The sequence below is a fragment of the Fusarium coffeatum genome (genome assembly GCF_003316985.1).
Source record: "Fusarium coffeatum strain FIESC_28 chromosome Unknown BRIP53273_contig_195, whole genome shotgun sequence".
NCBI lineage: Eukaryota > Fungi > Ascomycota > Sordariomycetes > Hypocreales > Nectriaceae > Fusarium > Fusarium coffeatum.
This window is the reverse complement of record NW_022157988.1, coordinates 151,040-167,186: the sequence shown is the minus strand read 5'-3', so window position 1 is coordinate 167,186 and position 16,147 is coordinate 151,040. Positions and strand designations below refer to the sequence as shown.

At 46.8% G+C, this 16,147-nt stretch overlaps 6 protein-coding genes across 6 annotated transcripts; 5 read left to right on the top strand and 1 right to left on the bottom strand.

Annotated features, from left to right (window-relative positions):
• Positions 1 to 1,093: 1,093 nt before the first annotated feature.
• On the top strand, positions 1,094 to 2,990 carry FIESC28_08423 (uncharacterized protein; the record flags this gene model as incomplete). Its single annotated transcript, XM_031162561.1, has 5 exons — positions 1,094 to 1,597; positions 1,653 to 1,820; positions 1,874 to 1,959; positions 2,010 to 2,093; positions 2,138 to 2,990. 5 exons carry the CDS (start codon positions 1,094 to 1,096, stop codon positions 2,988 to 2,990), a joined length of 1,695 nt encoding a protein of 564 aa, XP_031013421.1.
• Positions 2,991 to 3,139: 149 nt separating this feature from the next.
• On the bottom strand, positions 3,140 to 5,047 carry FIESC28_08422 (uncharacterized protein; the record flags this gene model as incomplete). Its single annotated transcript, XM_031162560.1, has 5 exons — positions 3,140 to 3,672; positions 3,733 to 3,803; positions 3,867 to 4,009; positions 4,064 to 4,544; positions 4,605 to 5,047. The coding sequence occupies 5 exons, from the start codon at positions 5,045 to 5,047 to the stop codon at positions 3,140 to 3,142; spliced, it is 1,671 nt and encodes a 556-aa protein (XP_031013420.1).
• Positions 5,048 to 5,731: 684 nt separating this feature from the next.
• On the top strand, positions 5,732 to 6,928 carry FIESC28_08421 (uncharacterized protein; the record flags this gene model as incomplete). The annotated part of the gene is made up of 3 exons (XM_031162559.1): positions 5,732 to 6,134; positions 6,188 to 6,825; positions 6,881 to 6,928. The coding sequence occupies 3 exons, from the start codon at positions 5,732 to 5,734 to the stop codon at positions 6,926 to 6,928; spliced, it is 1,089 nt and encodes a 362-aa protein (XP_031013419.1).
• A 1,050-nt stretch (positions 6,929 to 7,978) lies between these two features.
• On the top strand, positions 7,979 to 8,332 carry FIESC28_08420 (uncharacterized protein; the record flags this gene model as incomplete). The annotated part of the gene is made up of 2 exons (XM_031162558.1): positions 7,979 to 8,239; positions 8,297 to 8,332. The coding sequence occupies 2 exons, from the start codon at positions 7,979 to 7,981 to the stop codon at positions 8,330 to 8,332; spliced, it is 297 nt and encodes a 98-aa protein (XP_031013418.1).
• A 917-nt stretch (positions 8,333 to 9,249) lies between these two features.
• Positions 9,250 to 10,323, top strand: FIESC28_08419 (uncharacterized protein; the record flags this gene model as incomplete). Its single annotated transcript, XM_031162557.1, has 1 exon — positions 9,250 to 10,323. The coding sequence occupies one exon, from the start codon at positions 9,250 to 9,252 to the stop codon at positions 10,321 to 10,323; it is 1,074 nt and encodes a 357-aa protein (XP_031013417.1).
• Positions 10,324 to 12,747: 2,424 nt separating this feature from the next.
• Positions 12,748 to 14,479, top strand: FIESC28_08418 (uncharacterized protein; the record flags this gene model as incomplete). The annotated part of the gene is made up of 3 exons (XM_031162556.1): positions 12,748 to 12,966; positions 13,020 to 14,234; positions 14,291 to 14,479. The coding sequence occupies 3 exons, from the start codon at positions 12,748 to 12,750 to the stop codon at positions 14,477 to 14,479; spliced, it is 1,623 nt and encodes a 540-aa protein (XP_031013416.1).
• Positions 14,480 to 16,147: the final 1,668 nt, after the last annotated feature.

Sequence of the window (16,147 nt, the reverse complement as noted above, 5' to 3'; positions counted from 1 at the left end):
ACCACAATATAAAACTCTCTACTTATAGTCTCTAAACTCAGGTTTAAGTTACTGTAAATTAATTAAATCTAGTTAAGATCACCTAATTTTAAGCTAATACTATACGATACATTATCATTTTGTTACTTAGTATTTCTTTATTATAAAATCATTATTACTTTTTTTTCTTTTACTTAAACTAAACTTTAAATAAGTTAATCCTAATATTAAAAGAAGTATTATTATCATCTTTATTTAAGCTCTTGAGTTTAGGGTATTTTAAAAGCTTAAGATTGCTTTTGGTAAAAGAGAATATATTTATAAATTAAAACTATTCTGTATATTTAAAGAAAAAAGAAAAAGGGAGGGGGGACAACTAGTTTGCAATTACATGTCTTTTTTTCCTTTTCTTTTCAAGTTTATGGAGGAAAAGCTACGAGCCGTCCATGGATAACGCACATCATATGACACCAATTAACAATAAAAAGCAAAAAGAGCAAAAAGCGCAAATCGGTTTTGGTAGAATCCGAAGAATATCGGGCTCCAGCCACTTTTTGTCACGCTCTCATCCCACGAGGTAAAGATCTGCTATATCATGCCGTGAAAAATGATTGCTAACAGAGTGGTAAACCAATCTGGTGGTTGACAGCTAGATCTCAAAGCACCGAGATGAGATCTGTCTGGGAGATCTAAGCACAATGCCGAATGTTGTGGTGGGTAGTTTGACCAATGAAAATGATTCTAAGCCGTGTCTCAAATTCAGGAAGGGAATTTTGCCTCGGGGCCATCATATTTCTTAGGTTATTGGACCATCATGTTGAAATCTGAAACCTTGTGCCGTTCTCTAATGCAGGGAGGCTTTTGCCTCGCAACAAGCCGAGAATGTCTCACCCATAAACGCTTAAAGTCTCTTTTGCCTCTACAGCTTCCGGGACATTGGGAGGCTGGGGTCGCCCTGCAGATTGTACATCATATTAGGAAAGGCATGGCATCTTGCCTCCAGAAACCTGTTATTACTTATACTATCGCCAACTTCAACAGGATATCCTTGCACTTACAGTCTTCATCGATTGTGACATTTGCTTGGTAACGACATCCTGGAGACAGCGACACGATGGATGAGCCGCCAGTCATCACCATCTACAACCTCCCACCTAGCCGGGCTAGGTGGGATAGGATCGGGATATTCTACATGACCTTTTGCGTCGTCTGGACCCTCCTCGTTCTTTCTGGTATGATCTTCTGCTGGATCAATCGCAATGACCCATTACTTCGACTTCGTGGAATCGCCCTTTCATTCTCAGCCATAGTTTTGCTCCACGCCTACTGGATCCTTGGCCAACTCGTCTACCCCATCGGACAGACTATGCCGATCGTTCTCGCATACAATATACAGTATTTCTTCATGGGCATCTGGTTTCCGCTCGGAATTGCTCTCTTCCATGCATCCAACAGTCGTCTTCTCCGTGTTGCGAAGATGCAGAAGAAGTACAGCAGTGCCCATTTAAGAGATCAATACAACTCTTCGGGACCTTATAATTCTTGGCCATGTCGGTTTAGATGCATGGAATACTCAAAGAAGTTGCTGCTGCTTACGGGGGCCGGTATGTACGTTCAGGTCAGTTATCTTTGCTTTGTCATCGTGGATTAATGAAACTGACTAGGATTGGTAGATTATCTTGACAATTGGCATGTGGTTCGCATGTCGCAAATACCATCCAACCTCTGGTATTCCGGGTACCGAAATCAAGAGTCAAACACTTCCCGAGCAAATTGTTGAATTAGGCCAAGGCTGGGAATGGTGGCCGACTGTACTTTGGCAGGTAGTCTGGACATGGATGGTAAGAATCTCCCAACGTAACATTATTTCCTTGGCTAATTATTATGTCATCAGGTTGCACCATATCTGATCTGGAAGACTTGGGGAATTCATGATACTATGGGGTGGCGGACACAAACTATCGGCTGCTGCCTATCTAGGTTAGAAGCCACCATTGTATCACAGTTGCGTCGCTAACAGTGATGGAAAGCTTACATGCAACACCTATGTTCTTGATTGCAAGTTATGTACCCGCATTCGAACCGGTCAACGCTTACTTCCCGCCAAGTTCATGGTAAGTCACCAGTTCTCATATAGACAATTGCTCACCAAACCCAGGATCCACGTCTCAATATTCCTCATGGAAATCCTTACTATTTTTGTCCCTACGTTTCAACTCATCAGACAACGCCTCTTTGTCAGGCGGGTCGAAAATCTGAATTTTGAGTGGGAAGCTTCCTTCTCAGCATCATCATCGATCCAAGAGCTCGATAACCTACGAAGGGGCTTCGCGGTAGGCACTCATCTACCGGTTCAAGTGGGACATGAACTCTCAGATCAGGAGAGGAAGGAGATACTTCTGACTTCTAGCGCCTTCCACTATACCCTCAATAGCAACCCCAGGCCTCTCCAAGACTTTTCAGCCCTCAACGACTTTTCAGGGGAGAATATCGCTTTCTTGACAGAGGTGACAAGGTGGAAAATCTCATTGCGTGCGGAACCGAATGAGAGAGATGTACGCGATGCGTATAATGGTGCACTTGATATCTACGCCAACTTTATAAGTCCACACGATGCCGACTTTCCACTGAATCTTGCATCGGCAGATCAGAAGTTCATGGAAAGGATGTTCGAAGCAGCTGCGCGAGAAACATACGGGCAGTCAAGCGTGCATCCAGCTACGCCCTTCGACAGAACGACATCTCTTGAGTCAGCACCTGTCTCAGGTATGGAGAAGCCCTGCTACGCTGGGGTAGTCCCTGCGGAGTTTGGACCTAGGGTTTTCGATAGCATCGAGCAGCATGTCAAGTATCTTGTCTTGACAAATACGTGGCCCAGATTTGTTAAGCAAATGCAGTCTCGGAGGCGTTCTGAGGAAACAACCAGGAGTGATCATTCGGCTTCGTCCGAGGCAACGATGGTCAGTCGACTGTCACACAAAGTATCTAAGCTGTTCTATCATATCGATTAACGACGGCTTTACCTTTCTGTACCTATTCTTAATCGTATATTATTAAGGAAAAATGGAATTACAGTCCGATTGAGAGTCTGCCATGTGATGACCATGTCGTGTCTTGAAGTTCTAGGCCAATGGTATAAGATACTTCATTATTCTACTACTTAGTATTTCTTTATTGTGAGATCTCCATGGCTTCCCTTCTCCTGATCAAGTTGTACTCCAGATGAGTCAACAACAACGTTAACAAAAGTATTATCGTCATCTTCAACAAAGTCCTTGGGCTCATGCCATCCCGAAAGCTTGAGACTACTTTCAGCAGGAAAGAGCACGTTCACCAACCAGAAGCCACCAAACGCTATGAAGAGTCCGATAGGATATGCCACACTGTAGAATCTTTGGATCCCCAGAGGTGCGGCGACACCCATCTGGGACAGGAATCCGTAGAAATTGGGTGCAATGGCGATCAAATAAACTGAAAAAGCGCGAAGATTGAAGCCATGAAAGAAGTGGTAAGTAGTATCCTTATGACCTGAGTAGAGCATGGGGATATCGAAAAGGCCACGCCTTAAGAGGTAGTAGTCGCAGATCAGGATACCAGTGATAGCGCTGAGGAAGATCTGGTACGAGCTCAGGAAGTTGATGAAGACAGATGCAGATGAGAGCAAGTACCACGGGCAGATCGCGTACGAAACAACTAAAAAGGAGACATACTATCAGTTGCGAGTTCTTTACTTGTATAGGGAAGAATCCATACCTGCGCAGATGAAGAAACCACGCTTCACTGTGATGTACTTGGGCATAAGAGCTGCTATATCGTTTCCGGCACTATGAGGGCAATTAGGTCAGCAACGAGCGATAAAGACACTTGTTAAAGATGGCTAGACGCACGGGATAGAATTCTCAAAGATAGCTGAGAAGACAGTAGAGTAGACATAGGCGAACGAGATCAAGGCACACCCCGCTCGATTAGCAGATGTATAACGGTCACCCTCCATCAGCATATCGAGTGTCGTGAGAGGATTCCAAATGACCTGAGATTACAAAAGTTAGTCACGAAACCTACACTGAATAGCATTTGTACTGACCTCGCCAAAGATACTCTTACTTGCAGCCGCAATCAAGTTGCCAAAAACACCAACCAAGAAGTTAGACATTGGGAAGCTGAAAACCTGACCGGCAATAACATCATTGGGTCTCGATGCATATCGTTGTAGGTCAGATGCATTCGTGATAAAGGTACCGCAACTGGCAAGTCCCAAGAAGAAGAACTTGAGGATCATCCATGACTTTTCCGAACCGTGGATGGTGGCCGGTTCGGATACCGTCTTGCGGATACTGCCAGCTAAGACCAATGTCCATGCCACGAATGCGATAGTAGCCGCATAATAAACACCGACTTTGATGTGAACTAGGTTCCTCATACGCGGTACAGGGACAAACAAGAAGGCGCAATTGATAAGCCAGTAGAGAAAGAAGCAAAGCATTTGAGCCGAGTTGAGGGCAGACTTGGAACCCATGATGTCGGGAATGTTAGCAATGGAAGGAAAGATAGCATGAAGAAAAACACTAGATTGAGGTTATTATTAGCAAAATCTCAAGAACCCGAGTTAGTAGATTCCGACTTACTATAAACACTGGGCTCCCTGCACGGACGTCACTCCGTTCCAGACAATCGACATGACAGCGCGATTAAAAGTCGGCCACAACGCACCCCAAGTCCCGAAGCTCGCCCTACAAGCAACAGGGAATGGAATTCTGTACAAAGCACCAGCTCGACCATTCAGCGCCATGAGAAGACCGGCGAGCAACTGGCCTCCGAGTGAGCAGCCCAGAGCTTCCCACATGCTGAGACCAGCGGACTGGCCGGTGGAAGCCGCGTATAGGTTGCTCACATTTGCCGTGGCGGCGAACCAGAAAGCAGAGTATGTGATTGAAGTCCACGTTCGGTCCTTGACGGGGGTTGGTCGGATGGAGTCATTGTCAAGAAAGTCGGCTGGTTGGGTCGTCCCGTCCGGTAACTGCTTCTTGACTAGCAAGCGATTGTGGACCTTGGAGACAAGAGAAGTCATGGTCCTTTCTAAGGTGTGTTATAAGAGGAAGGTCTTGGGCTTGGCGTGGCTACGAAGAGTGCGGGCTATATTTCATGTTTATATGATACAGAGGTAAAGCTCGAACCCACAAGAAAATGATATCTCGATTCCCCGGACTCCAGAATTGATAAGATCGGATCCATAACAAGACATATTCCAGCGGTTCTTTCCATATCTGACGGCCCTGGCCAGGGTTATAATGCTGGAAGGAAGATATTTGTGGATCGTTATCAATACGCGCAGGTCTGTTAGTGATAGTAACTCCGTTATCTCGTCTGATAGTGAGTATGTAGTAGATTGCGCTAAATGGGTTCAGGGAGTATCCCCGCGTAACCAAAGATAGGTAAACTGTTGCCGATAAGAGATAACCCCTCCACTCCGGCGATCTCCGCCATGACTCTCTTTCAGAGGTAACATCAAGTCCTACTCGGCTCGCACGGCTCAATGGTTCCACAGACCTTGGCTATCATTCTATATCAAGCGATTACTTCCGTTGTAGATATTCATAACATCCCTCCAACAATTACTAAACAACAGAACAGTTGCTGTGTAAAACTTACCCCACTTTGGATCATCATCTGTATAACCGCGACATCAATGATATCACCGTCAACATAATTGTACCAAAGACTGCAACATTCTTAACAACTGAAATTCAAGACCATGGCTACTACGACACTTGAGACTACAGCTCCGACTGCCGAGTTCACGACAGTACAGCTACTGACACCGGATGGGCCTGTCTCCCGTCGCGTGCGATGCGGCAAGCCACGTACTCCGACTCTGGAGGAGATGCCCATCATTGACCTAACTGCCCTGGATGGCGATACGACAGCACGCAACGCCCTCGCCATCAAGATTAAAGCCGCGGCTGAGAATACGGGATTCTTCTACGTTTCCAACCACGGTATTCCACAGGAGTTAATTGAGGAGGCTCTCGAACAGATCAAGAAATTCTTTAGCCAGCCTCAAGAAGACAAGGATCGGGTCGCTTTCACAAAGGCGGGGAAGTTCTGTGGTTACCACGGTGTTGGAAGCACACAAATCAACAACAATGAAACCAAAGGTAAAGGAAAGCAAATCCATCTTTCATTCTAGGTTACTTATTGCATCTTACAGACAACAAAGAAACTTTCTCCATGCGATATGATACCCGCATCGATACAACTCATGATTGTGCGGATGACATTAATTCCAACTTTGATTCCATAGATTTTGTGTGGAACGGGACAAGCCATCTCCCAAAATTCCGACCTGTCCTCACCAAATTCTATCAGAAGCGGCTGGAGTTGGCTCGTAAGCTGATTCGTCTTTTTGCCCTTGCTCTCGAGCTACCCGAGGACTACTTTGACAACATCATCACAACCCCCGGTGCCGACGCAGTGCATCTTCACTACCCTGGAACTGATGAAACCGATGATATAGACGTTGGTATCGGCTCACACACCGACATTCAATGCGTGACTCTGCTCTGGCAGGATATGTCCGGTGGTCTTCAAGTTCTCTCGGCAGATGACGAGTGGCTGGACGCTCGACCTATAGAGGGAACTCTGGTTGTCAACATCGGTGACTTCTTGCAGAGATTATCCAACAACCGTTTCAAATCGACTGTTCATCGCGTTTACAATCGTCAAAAAGAATCTCGTTACGCCATGCCTTTCTTCCTAGGCTTTAACCCGGATGCTGTCTGTGAGGTTGTGCCAACATGTACTGATGCAGATCATCCTCCTCTGTATGAGCCTATTTCGTGTGGACAGGTAAGTCCAAACTACTTCATGTACTTAACTGGACTAAAACTAATTGTCTTCATAGTGGCGCAGCTCTCGTCTAAGGCTAGCAGAAACCGGGAAATTGAATTGAGAGATACACTTTCAGGGTACAGAGCTACGGTTCACTCAGACGTAGTCTGTCTACTTGATAGTGATTGTCCGCGTTAACGCTTTAGACGCAGCATTGGTGGTACTCAGAATTCCCAAGATCGTTTAATCATAACCAATCCAATAACCATTTGAGTCTAGCTGATCACTGTGAATTCTTAATTGTGATGGTGCCGGCCTTTGGCAGCTTATAACTTATAAGTATGCCCCCGTTTACTGCGCCAGAGGGTGCTGAACAAATAAGCGCTTCCTTCATCACCATCATTCATCTTACCAAAACCATCACGGAAAATCTAACAGGTCCGATCTGGAGTATTTTTAATCTGATGACGTGGATCGACCTTGAAGTCTATAGGTATCTCGGTGATTTTTCAAATGCCTCCAAACCTGTCGCTGATCATGGCAGGGCTGTATGCTGCTGCCGCCCAGTACTGCACCCGCCGACCAGATTTGTTTGCAATGAGATTGGCTTGAAGCATTCAAGTTCAGTGAGAATAGCAACCCGTCAAAGCCCTTGTCTAATAAGAGTGACATACGGGGGAACAGATGTCGTCGACGTCTAAAACACAGGGGTGGAATCATTCTACCGCAGGATCAATACAGAACCCTTAACTTTCACTTCGGTCAGTTAATTGGTATGTTAAGGGGCAGAGGCCAGAATAATGTCTCAAACCCTTATCAATAATCGATCGCGCTAGTATTAAACATCAGCTAAATATGGAGGGATGAGTAGATGAATGTCTCAGAACACTACTACTAAAGCAGTAAGATAATAACTCTACGCACAACCCTTCAAGTAGCGACAAAGGGGCAAATTCAATCTCATCCCTTGCCATTCCACGGCACGGTTCTATGTCGGCGATATAAAGCAACCAATTAATTGCCACAAGACAATTGCATCTATCCCCTTCTTACTCCGTCCCATTATATATATCTGCTATCTCTATTACAGAAGTGCTTGTAGTGAAATTCAACTCCTCAGCACTTTCCACTGTCTATCAAAGCTTCTATCTAATCATACTTTACATTTACAATGAAGATCTCATTTCTTATCTCAACCTTGTACCCTGCTTTCGCAGCTGCATTCGGAGCGGCATGCGCTGAAGATGAAGGAATATGCACTACTGCCGCCGATTGCTGCAAAGGTTATACCTGCAAAGCGACACCCGGAGCAACTTCCAGATGTGTGCTAAACACAGGTTGCGTTGCAACAGGAATGCTCTGCAATCCCTCAACTGCAAAGTGCTGTGGCGAATTTGCATGCACTAGAGTTCTTGGCAATGTGGGAATTTGCGTAAGTGATGAGAACATCCCTCTATCTTGACGACAAAGCACTAACAATATGACATAGATGAAGCCTGTTACTGTAAAGTCGAAGGAACACTAGGCTAGATTACGGGGTATATGTTGAGGTTGAATTATTTGGACTTTTCGATGATTACTACTGGGAATATTCTATATCTTGTAACGGGTTATAAAATAAGTCTCGGGAACTAAGTGGTCATTGATAGTATTGTATTACTGTTCCCCCTTCGATAGCTCGAGAGAAAGGATTACTTGATGGTTGAGCAGTGGGTGTCTTTTAATTTCCAGCTAAGAGGCAGTAGCATTATAACCCAACTACAATAAGACCTGCACATTATTACCGCCAGCACATCGATGTCTCTGAACGCCTGACTGCTATGTCGAGGTAAGATTTGAGCTGCCTACGGCTATTTAAGTGTTAGATGATTTCTAATGCCTATCATTTGCCATACCCAGGCTGTGCAGTTAACGCTTTGCTTTTCAAAAACATTGTTCAAGTCATTAATCGATGCTCCTTCTAAGATATTAAAACGCCAACGTCTTTTCAAGTAGACCGACTGAGGGATTTTTCTATGGCAGATATGGCTCGTGTTATAATGACTGATATCATTTCAAGGCAAACGGGAATAACGACCTGAACGCAATCTCGGAGAGCCATACTCAACTCGGCCTAGACGAGGCTTAAAATATACCAACAGGTTAACCATCAAGGTCCTCAGGCCGAATTCCGATGCTATCTTGCTTATTAGATGCCGTTGTTCCGTGATTTGTACAAAGAAAAGCTGTTTGGAAATTGTGTTGTGGCGTCATGGTAGAGTCCAGGTATGCCAATAGGCTCTTTTACTTCAATCAATCTCGGAAGAGTCGGCCACCTCTATGGATGTAGAAGAAAGTTTTCACTCGTAATGGAGATGCGATGGAAATTCTTAAAAAGACCGGGCGCCTGGGACACGGTAGGGGAAACAGTCCAGTCTGAATCACATCTTGAGTTCATCCACCATGTCTTCTTTCAACCCTCACGACGTCAACCTCGACGATGCAGACGCTCGTGACGTCGTCTGCTATCTCAACGCCAGCAAGAACGACTACGACGGCCACATAGGCGTTCGCATCTCAGCTCTCTTCGTTATCCTCGTCGTGTCAACAGGAGTCACATTCTTCCCCGTCCTGGCAACAAGGATACGCCGTCTTCGCATTCCTCTCTATGTATATCTCTTCGCCAGATACTTCGGTTCCGGTGTTATTATCGCAACAGCATTCATCCATCTCCTAGATCCTGCCTATGATGAGATTGGACCTGCGAGTTGTGTTGGTATGACGGGTGGTTGGGCAGAGTATAGTTGGCCACCTGCGCTGGCCCTGACCTCGGCGATGATTATCTTTCTCATGGACTTTGCGGCGGATTATTATGTTAGTACGAGATATGGATCGAATGAAGTCAATGTTGAGGGAACGATTACGAGTCTGCCTGGGCAAGAAGATCCGATCAATCAGCCGTCGAGCAAAAAAAGTGACGGAGCATCTTTTGACGATATCGAAGAACTCAAGAACCTGGACAGTGACTCGGAAGAAGCCATGTCATCTTTCAAACAACAAATCGCAGCTTTTCTGATTCTCGAGTTCGGAGTTTTGTTCCACAGCGTCATCATCGGTCTCAATCTCGGAGTGGTAGGAAAAGAGTTCAGTACCTTGTATCCGGTCCTGGTTTTTCATCAATCCTTTGAAGGTCTTGGTATCGGTGCTCGGCTTAGCGTTATACCATTTCCCCATCGATTTCGCTGGATGCCTTGGGCTCTCTGTCTGGCGTATGGTCTCACAACACCCATTGCTATCGCTATTGGACTTGGAGTCAGGACAACTTACAACAGTGGTTCATTCACAGCAAATGTTGTCTCTGGGGTACTTGACTCTATTTCCGCAGGCATCTTGATCTACACCGGGTTTGTAGAGATGCTGGCTCGCGATTTCATCTTTAATCCTCAAAGAACGAATGACAAAAAGAGGCTTGCTTTTATGCTTGTTTCACTTTATCTCGGCACAGCGATTATGGCATTGCTTGGAAAGTGGGCTTGAGTCCGGGACCTGGGATTGTTCGCTACAGGGCGCTACTTAGATTTGCGGGTGGATACATACACGGAACGCGTCGGAGGACGAATAGATCGCGTTTGGCCAATTCAAAAGGGAAAGTCTTGTCGCATAGAAATTCACCAAAATAGACCGTGTCATTTGCCTGGTACTATCAAGCAGATACGCCCGTGGCCCTCTTCAATTGGAACGAACTGGTGCAGCATGACTCGAAGGCAGTATCGCGATGACCTGATAGCGCGTAGATAGTCAAGCCACCAGAAGTCAAAGAACGTTCTACCCCTCCAACGTGTCGCGTCTCTCGGCAGCTGTGGCGCTTGTAAGGTCTAGTCGATACGACGATTCGGGGTAATGAAGACCGATGCGCGCGCAATCCTTCGGGCACTAAGCGCATCTACGGCAGTGACAAAATCGTCTATCGCCAGCGAGGTAAGGTTTGGTAACCGCTTCAATTAGTGTAGCCGACAGCAGTAATACGAACTATGCAAGAGACCGTCTCTGATCGTAATTGCCGCGAGGTGAAGAGCGCGACGCCACTGACGCTTCCCGAGCATTCCACGCCGGGGTTATTATATTCGCATCGTAACGAAGGTGCTTTAGGACTAGGAAATTGAAGACGGTAGTCTCTGGAATCGGTAGATGGTTGGTACGGATAGTTATTGCGTAGGCGATTCCCCTGCTTCCGCTGTGAATGTGACGCGTCGTGTTGATCTTGTTGAGCTGTTGGCTCGAGCTATCGATGTCAAAACATCCAAGACGGCCACGATATGCTCATTAAGATACGAAAAAAGTGTAGAGAATTGAATACAAGCATAGGAAACACTTGAATGCAGAGAGTTGAGAACGATTAAAGACGATGGGACCTGTAGGAACACAAGACAACGTGGAAATGCTCAGACGGGGTCACACTTTAGGGTAGCAACACCACGTCGCAATACCAAGCCGATCAATCTGCACCAAGACACCAAGACAATCCAGATACCGCCCAGAATCAATCCAGACGACACTAAAAAAGGTGAAATCTCACTAATGCAACACTTACACGTGGTACGAGCCTGATCACGAACAATTCCTGGGGGACAACCCTACCCGCTCTTCCAGCAGTGGAACACTACCCCATCCTTCGTCTAGAACTCAACGGCTAGACCGCTGAACGATCATCCTGTCAGCATCTAGCGCCCTTTAATCAAGGCATTTACCCGGCTCTCTGGTTGACAGTCCAGTTGACACGTCCAAACGCTCCTATCAGATGACTGTCGCCTCAAACGACACGCGAATACTACAAAAGAGTTTGATGGGAATAATGGAAAGGGCATGTTCTAATTAACTGTAGAGGGATCAACGGCAAGGAATGCCGGTAGCGGGCAAAGACCCGATTGGTGCATTAATCCGTGCCGCTAATTTAAGCGGAGAGACAAACAATTGGAGCGGCTTTGAAGAATTAATGTTACAGATTTTGGTCTGGGCTCTTCTCTCTCCAACCAACATGTCCCCTCACCAACCAACTGCTCTCCTCCCGCTCTTTCATGTGACCAGGGATGTTGTTGGTCTCACGTGGGTCAACCTGAAAAATGGGGTGACAAGAGCGTTTCTGTTGGACCATGGGGTTCAACCCTCCAATTTTGCAAGCCCGTTTAGCCGTTGATGATCAATTGGCTCGCCTCTCCGCTCTTTTTTTATTCCCCAGCTTTTTCTCCAGATGAGCTTGTTGATAACCGTATACACTGGACCGACCCAATTTACCCCGACATTCCATTTCACTCAATCTAGACCTGGGTAATTCCGAGATAGCCGAGTCATATGACCTCTCCGCGTTTTTAGTTACCATGGCAGTGAGTTACCGAGCCGATGCCTTGCCCATGTCCCGTTCCCTCTCGGCCTTCAATACCACGAGAACACAACAAATTGGAGAAGCTAAACGGGGAAATCATGACCGATCAGGATGCATCCGACCAAGAGCGGGCATTGACCCCGACCGGAGTCGCGCCGTAGTGGTGTGCTTGATCCGGGGCTTCATCTGCGGGGGAGCAACCTCTCGCGGGGAACACGAGCCTCTAATTCGTTGGTCTATTCACTGTTGGTTAGACACCTGTCTTTCTATAGGTGCGTCTAACACTGAATGCCCCGAGGGAACCTTACCCCAGATGCCTAAATCAAACCGCTCTAGCATACCCCAGTTTGCTAATCCCAGTTCAGCTAACCCTTAACCTTTTACCCCAGTCTGTAACAAAATGTTACGTCTCATTCATCCGGGCTTAGTGGTACTTATGTTTTTCTTCTACTGTACTCTCATGCCGGGATCCGCATTGCATGGAGGGACCTCTTATAAATTGTCTTGAGCTCCCACCGTTGCATTTCCCTTTTCACGTCTGTCCCTCTCATCCTCAATTCTCTCATTGAGCGTCCTTCATCATGAGTAACCCCATGGACAACAAGGCTGGCATCTCAGAGGCCAAGGCCGACGAGGCCCACATCGACCACGCCTACGATGTCGAGGCCAAGAAGGAGTTGAACGTCGATATGCAGGGTGCTATCGATGCCGAGAACTTGGAGCATAGCATGACTGTTCTCGAGGCTGTTCGAGCTTACCCTGCTGCTTCTCTCTGGGCTTTCAACATGTCTTGCACAATTGTAAGTTCCCCGCTCTTATCCAATTTTGAATGCAAGTTTCTAATGGTGTGCAGATCATGGAGGCTTACTGTGTCTTCCTCATCGGTAACTTCATCGCCCTCCCCGCTTTCGCCGACAGATACGGTATCTGGAGTACAGAAAAGGACAAATATGTCATCGAGACATCATGGCAATCCGCCCTCCAAGTCGGTGGTCCCGTCGGCGCTCTCATCGGTGTCACCCTCGCCGGCCCCATTACTTCTCGCGTCGGATACCGCTGGGCTACCATCGGCGGTCTCATGTTGCTCAACGCCTTCATCTTCATCTTCTACTTTGCCGACTCCCTGGCCGTCATGCTGGTCGCTCAGCTCCTCGAGGGTATCCCATGGGGTATCTTCATCGCCAACTCGCCCGCCTACTGTTCCGAGATTGTGCCCCTGCAGCTGCGTGCCCCCGCCACACAGATGCTTCAGATGTTCTGGGCCATCGGTGCTATTATCGTCGGTGCTGTGGCGTTCCACTACAATGAGCTTCATGAGCAGGCTGCTTTCCGAGTTCCTATTGCTCTGCAGTGGATGTTCCCTACTCCCCTCGCCATCCTCATCTACCTCTCTCCCGAGTCTCCTTGGTGGTTGGTCCGCAAGGGACGTCTTGAAGACGCTGCCAAGTCTGTTCGTCGCCTCGGACGATCTACCCAGGTTGACAACACCCACGAGGCCATTGCTATGATGAAGCGTACCATCGACCTCGAGAAGACCATCAAGGAGCCCAGCATCCTCGAGCTCTTCCGTGGCACTGATCTCTACCGAACTGCCATTGTGTGCTGCGTTTACGCTGCCCAGAACTTGACTGGTAACCTGATTGCCAACCAGGCCGTCTTTTTCTTCGAGCAGGCCGGTATGCCCACCAAGACTGCTTTCGCCATGGGTCTCATCACCTCTGCTCTGCAGACCGTGTTTGTCATGCTTTCTTGGATCTTGACTTCTTACTTTGGTCGCCGAAGCATTTACCTCTGGGGTTCTCTTGGAAACACTGTTCTCCTTGTTGCCCTTGGTATTGCCGCTACTGTTGGTGATGTCAAGTCCACCATCAACTCCAACACCCAGGCTGCTCTCGGTCTTATCGTCTCCGTCCTCTTCACTCTTGGACCTGCCCCTGCTTCTTGGGTCATTATCGGAGAGACCTCCTCCATTCGTCTTCGACCTCTTACCACTGGTATCGGCCGTGGATGTTACTACCTCGTCAACATCCCCTGTATCTTCCTCTCCAGTTGGATGCTTAACCCCACTGTAAGTCACCTCACTCACTCAAGCTTTCATCTCACAAATACTAACTCATCCTCTAGGGCGCCAACCTCGGTGGCAAGTGTGGTTACGTTTGGGCCGGTACCGGTGCCTTCTGTCTGGCCATGGCCTACATCTGGCTTCCTGAGATGAAGAACCGATCTTACCGAGAAATCGACATTCTCTTCAAGCGCAAGGTTCCCGCCCGCCAGTGGAAGAAGACCGTTGTCGATGTCCACGACAACGAGTAAATGTGTTTTTATGCTATCGAAGAAAGAGCTCAGCTGGTCCTGGCGAAGGCTGGGTTTTGGTTCCCTCTTTATTTAAGCGGCTGGATTGCATGGGGTGGTTTTGTAAATTGACCTATGTAGTCTAGTGATGAGACAAGCTTGACTTGTCATGTTGCCAATAGGCTTTAGGACTATTTAATTCATGTTACCCAACTATTTTATGAGTGCTGCGATGATCCAAGGACTATGTGACGTGGAGGTGATACAGTACTGTATTTGGTCACACGACATGTTTCGCTTTTAGTGCATTTCGCCTCTCAACAAGTCGGATGATCGAATCCAATCCCACTCATACTATCCTGCCGTTGGCCCAGCGCAGCTAATTCTGTCTCGGACGTTAATCCTTGATATGCATAATAATATTAATGAGTTCATAATCTATCTCTGGGTATCATCTGCCTCTATGACTTTAACAATTTTCTATCAACCCAATCCAACCTTTTAAAGGCGGCCAAATGTTCTTTTATCGAAGCACTATCCTCACTCTCACCACCAGAATCCATCTTTGATCTGATCTTCCCTACCAATAAGTCTCGTGCAATCTTGGGCGAGATCAAAGATAACTCCTCGTCTAGTTTCGCTTGACTGATAACCATGCCGTTGCATAGTTCCTTGACAAGACTATCGACTAGATGTTGACAGTTGTTTGATAGTAATGAGTATCGAGGGTTTTCTCCAATATGTCGATGACCTGTAGTTGTTAGTATGATGCAATAAGTGAGAATATGGGTCGACTTACCAATCTCTTGAATCTCATCATGAGTCTTTGTCGTCTCACCAATATAATAACAAGAACTCCACGTCTTGATAAACTCCTCCTCAATAACATAAAACCTGAAATAATTCTTGCCCAACATGGTCAACTCCAACCGATCACTCATAAGATCATAACAATAACACTCCCCCAAAGCCCGATCAATCACACAGACAGCCCAATGACTAACGCTATTCAAGCTCATTCCCACATGTTTCGCAAGAAGTTTATAACTTGACTGCGAAACTTCAACGAATCCGAATGAGATGGGGGTCGTGATGAGAAAGACGGCACGGTTGCGCTCGTAGGGGTTGCAGATTAATGGTGCCATTTCTTGTGATGATGTGCCGGTTATTTTGGTGGAGATTAGAGAGAGGAGTTCATTGCGTTTGCGGATTTCTTCGGCGTGTGCGGCGAGCCATGCTTCTTCTGCCTGACGCCTTTTTCTATGTTCCCTGGCGACAATGAGTTACTAGGTATTTACAAGGGGAGGATGGATGGAGGTACCATTTTTTGGAGAGGTTTTGGTAGACCGCTTCTCCTCTTGAAGCGATTTTATCGCTTGCTATAACGAGCCTATCGGCATGGTACGCCAGCTTAGTGAGGGCATCGAGTCCCATTTTTGCTATAATAGAGTCATCACTTTATGCCTGAGGTATGCGAAAGAGGCTCAAAATTGTGAAAAGTTGATGATGTTGGAGGAATTAAAGGACTAGTGAGGCGGAGACGGGAGATAATTCTGTACAGCCACGCGGACACGCCGGAAGGGAAGATCCACTACCAACGCTTGGCAATGTGATGCGCCTCATTTGATTACGCGTGACATTAAAAATTACTGACATGAGCCTATAGGGCTGGCGATAATCCGATGATGA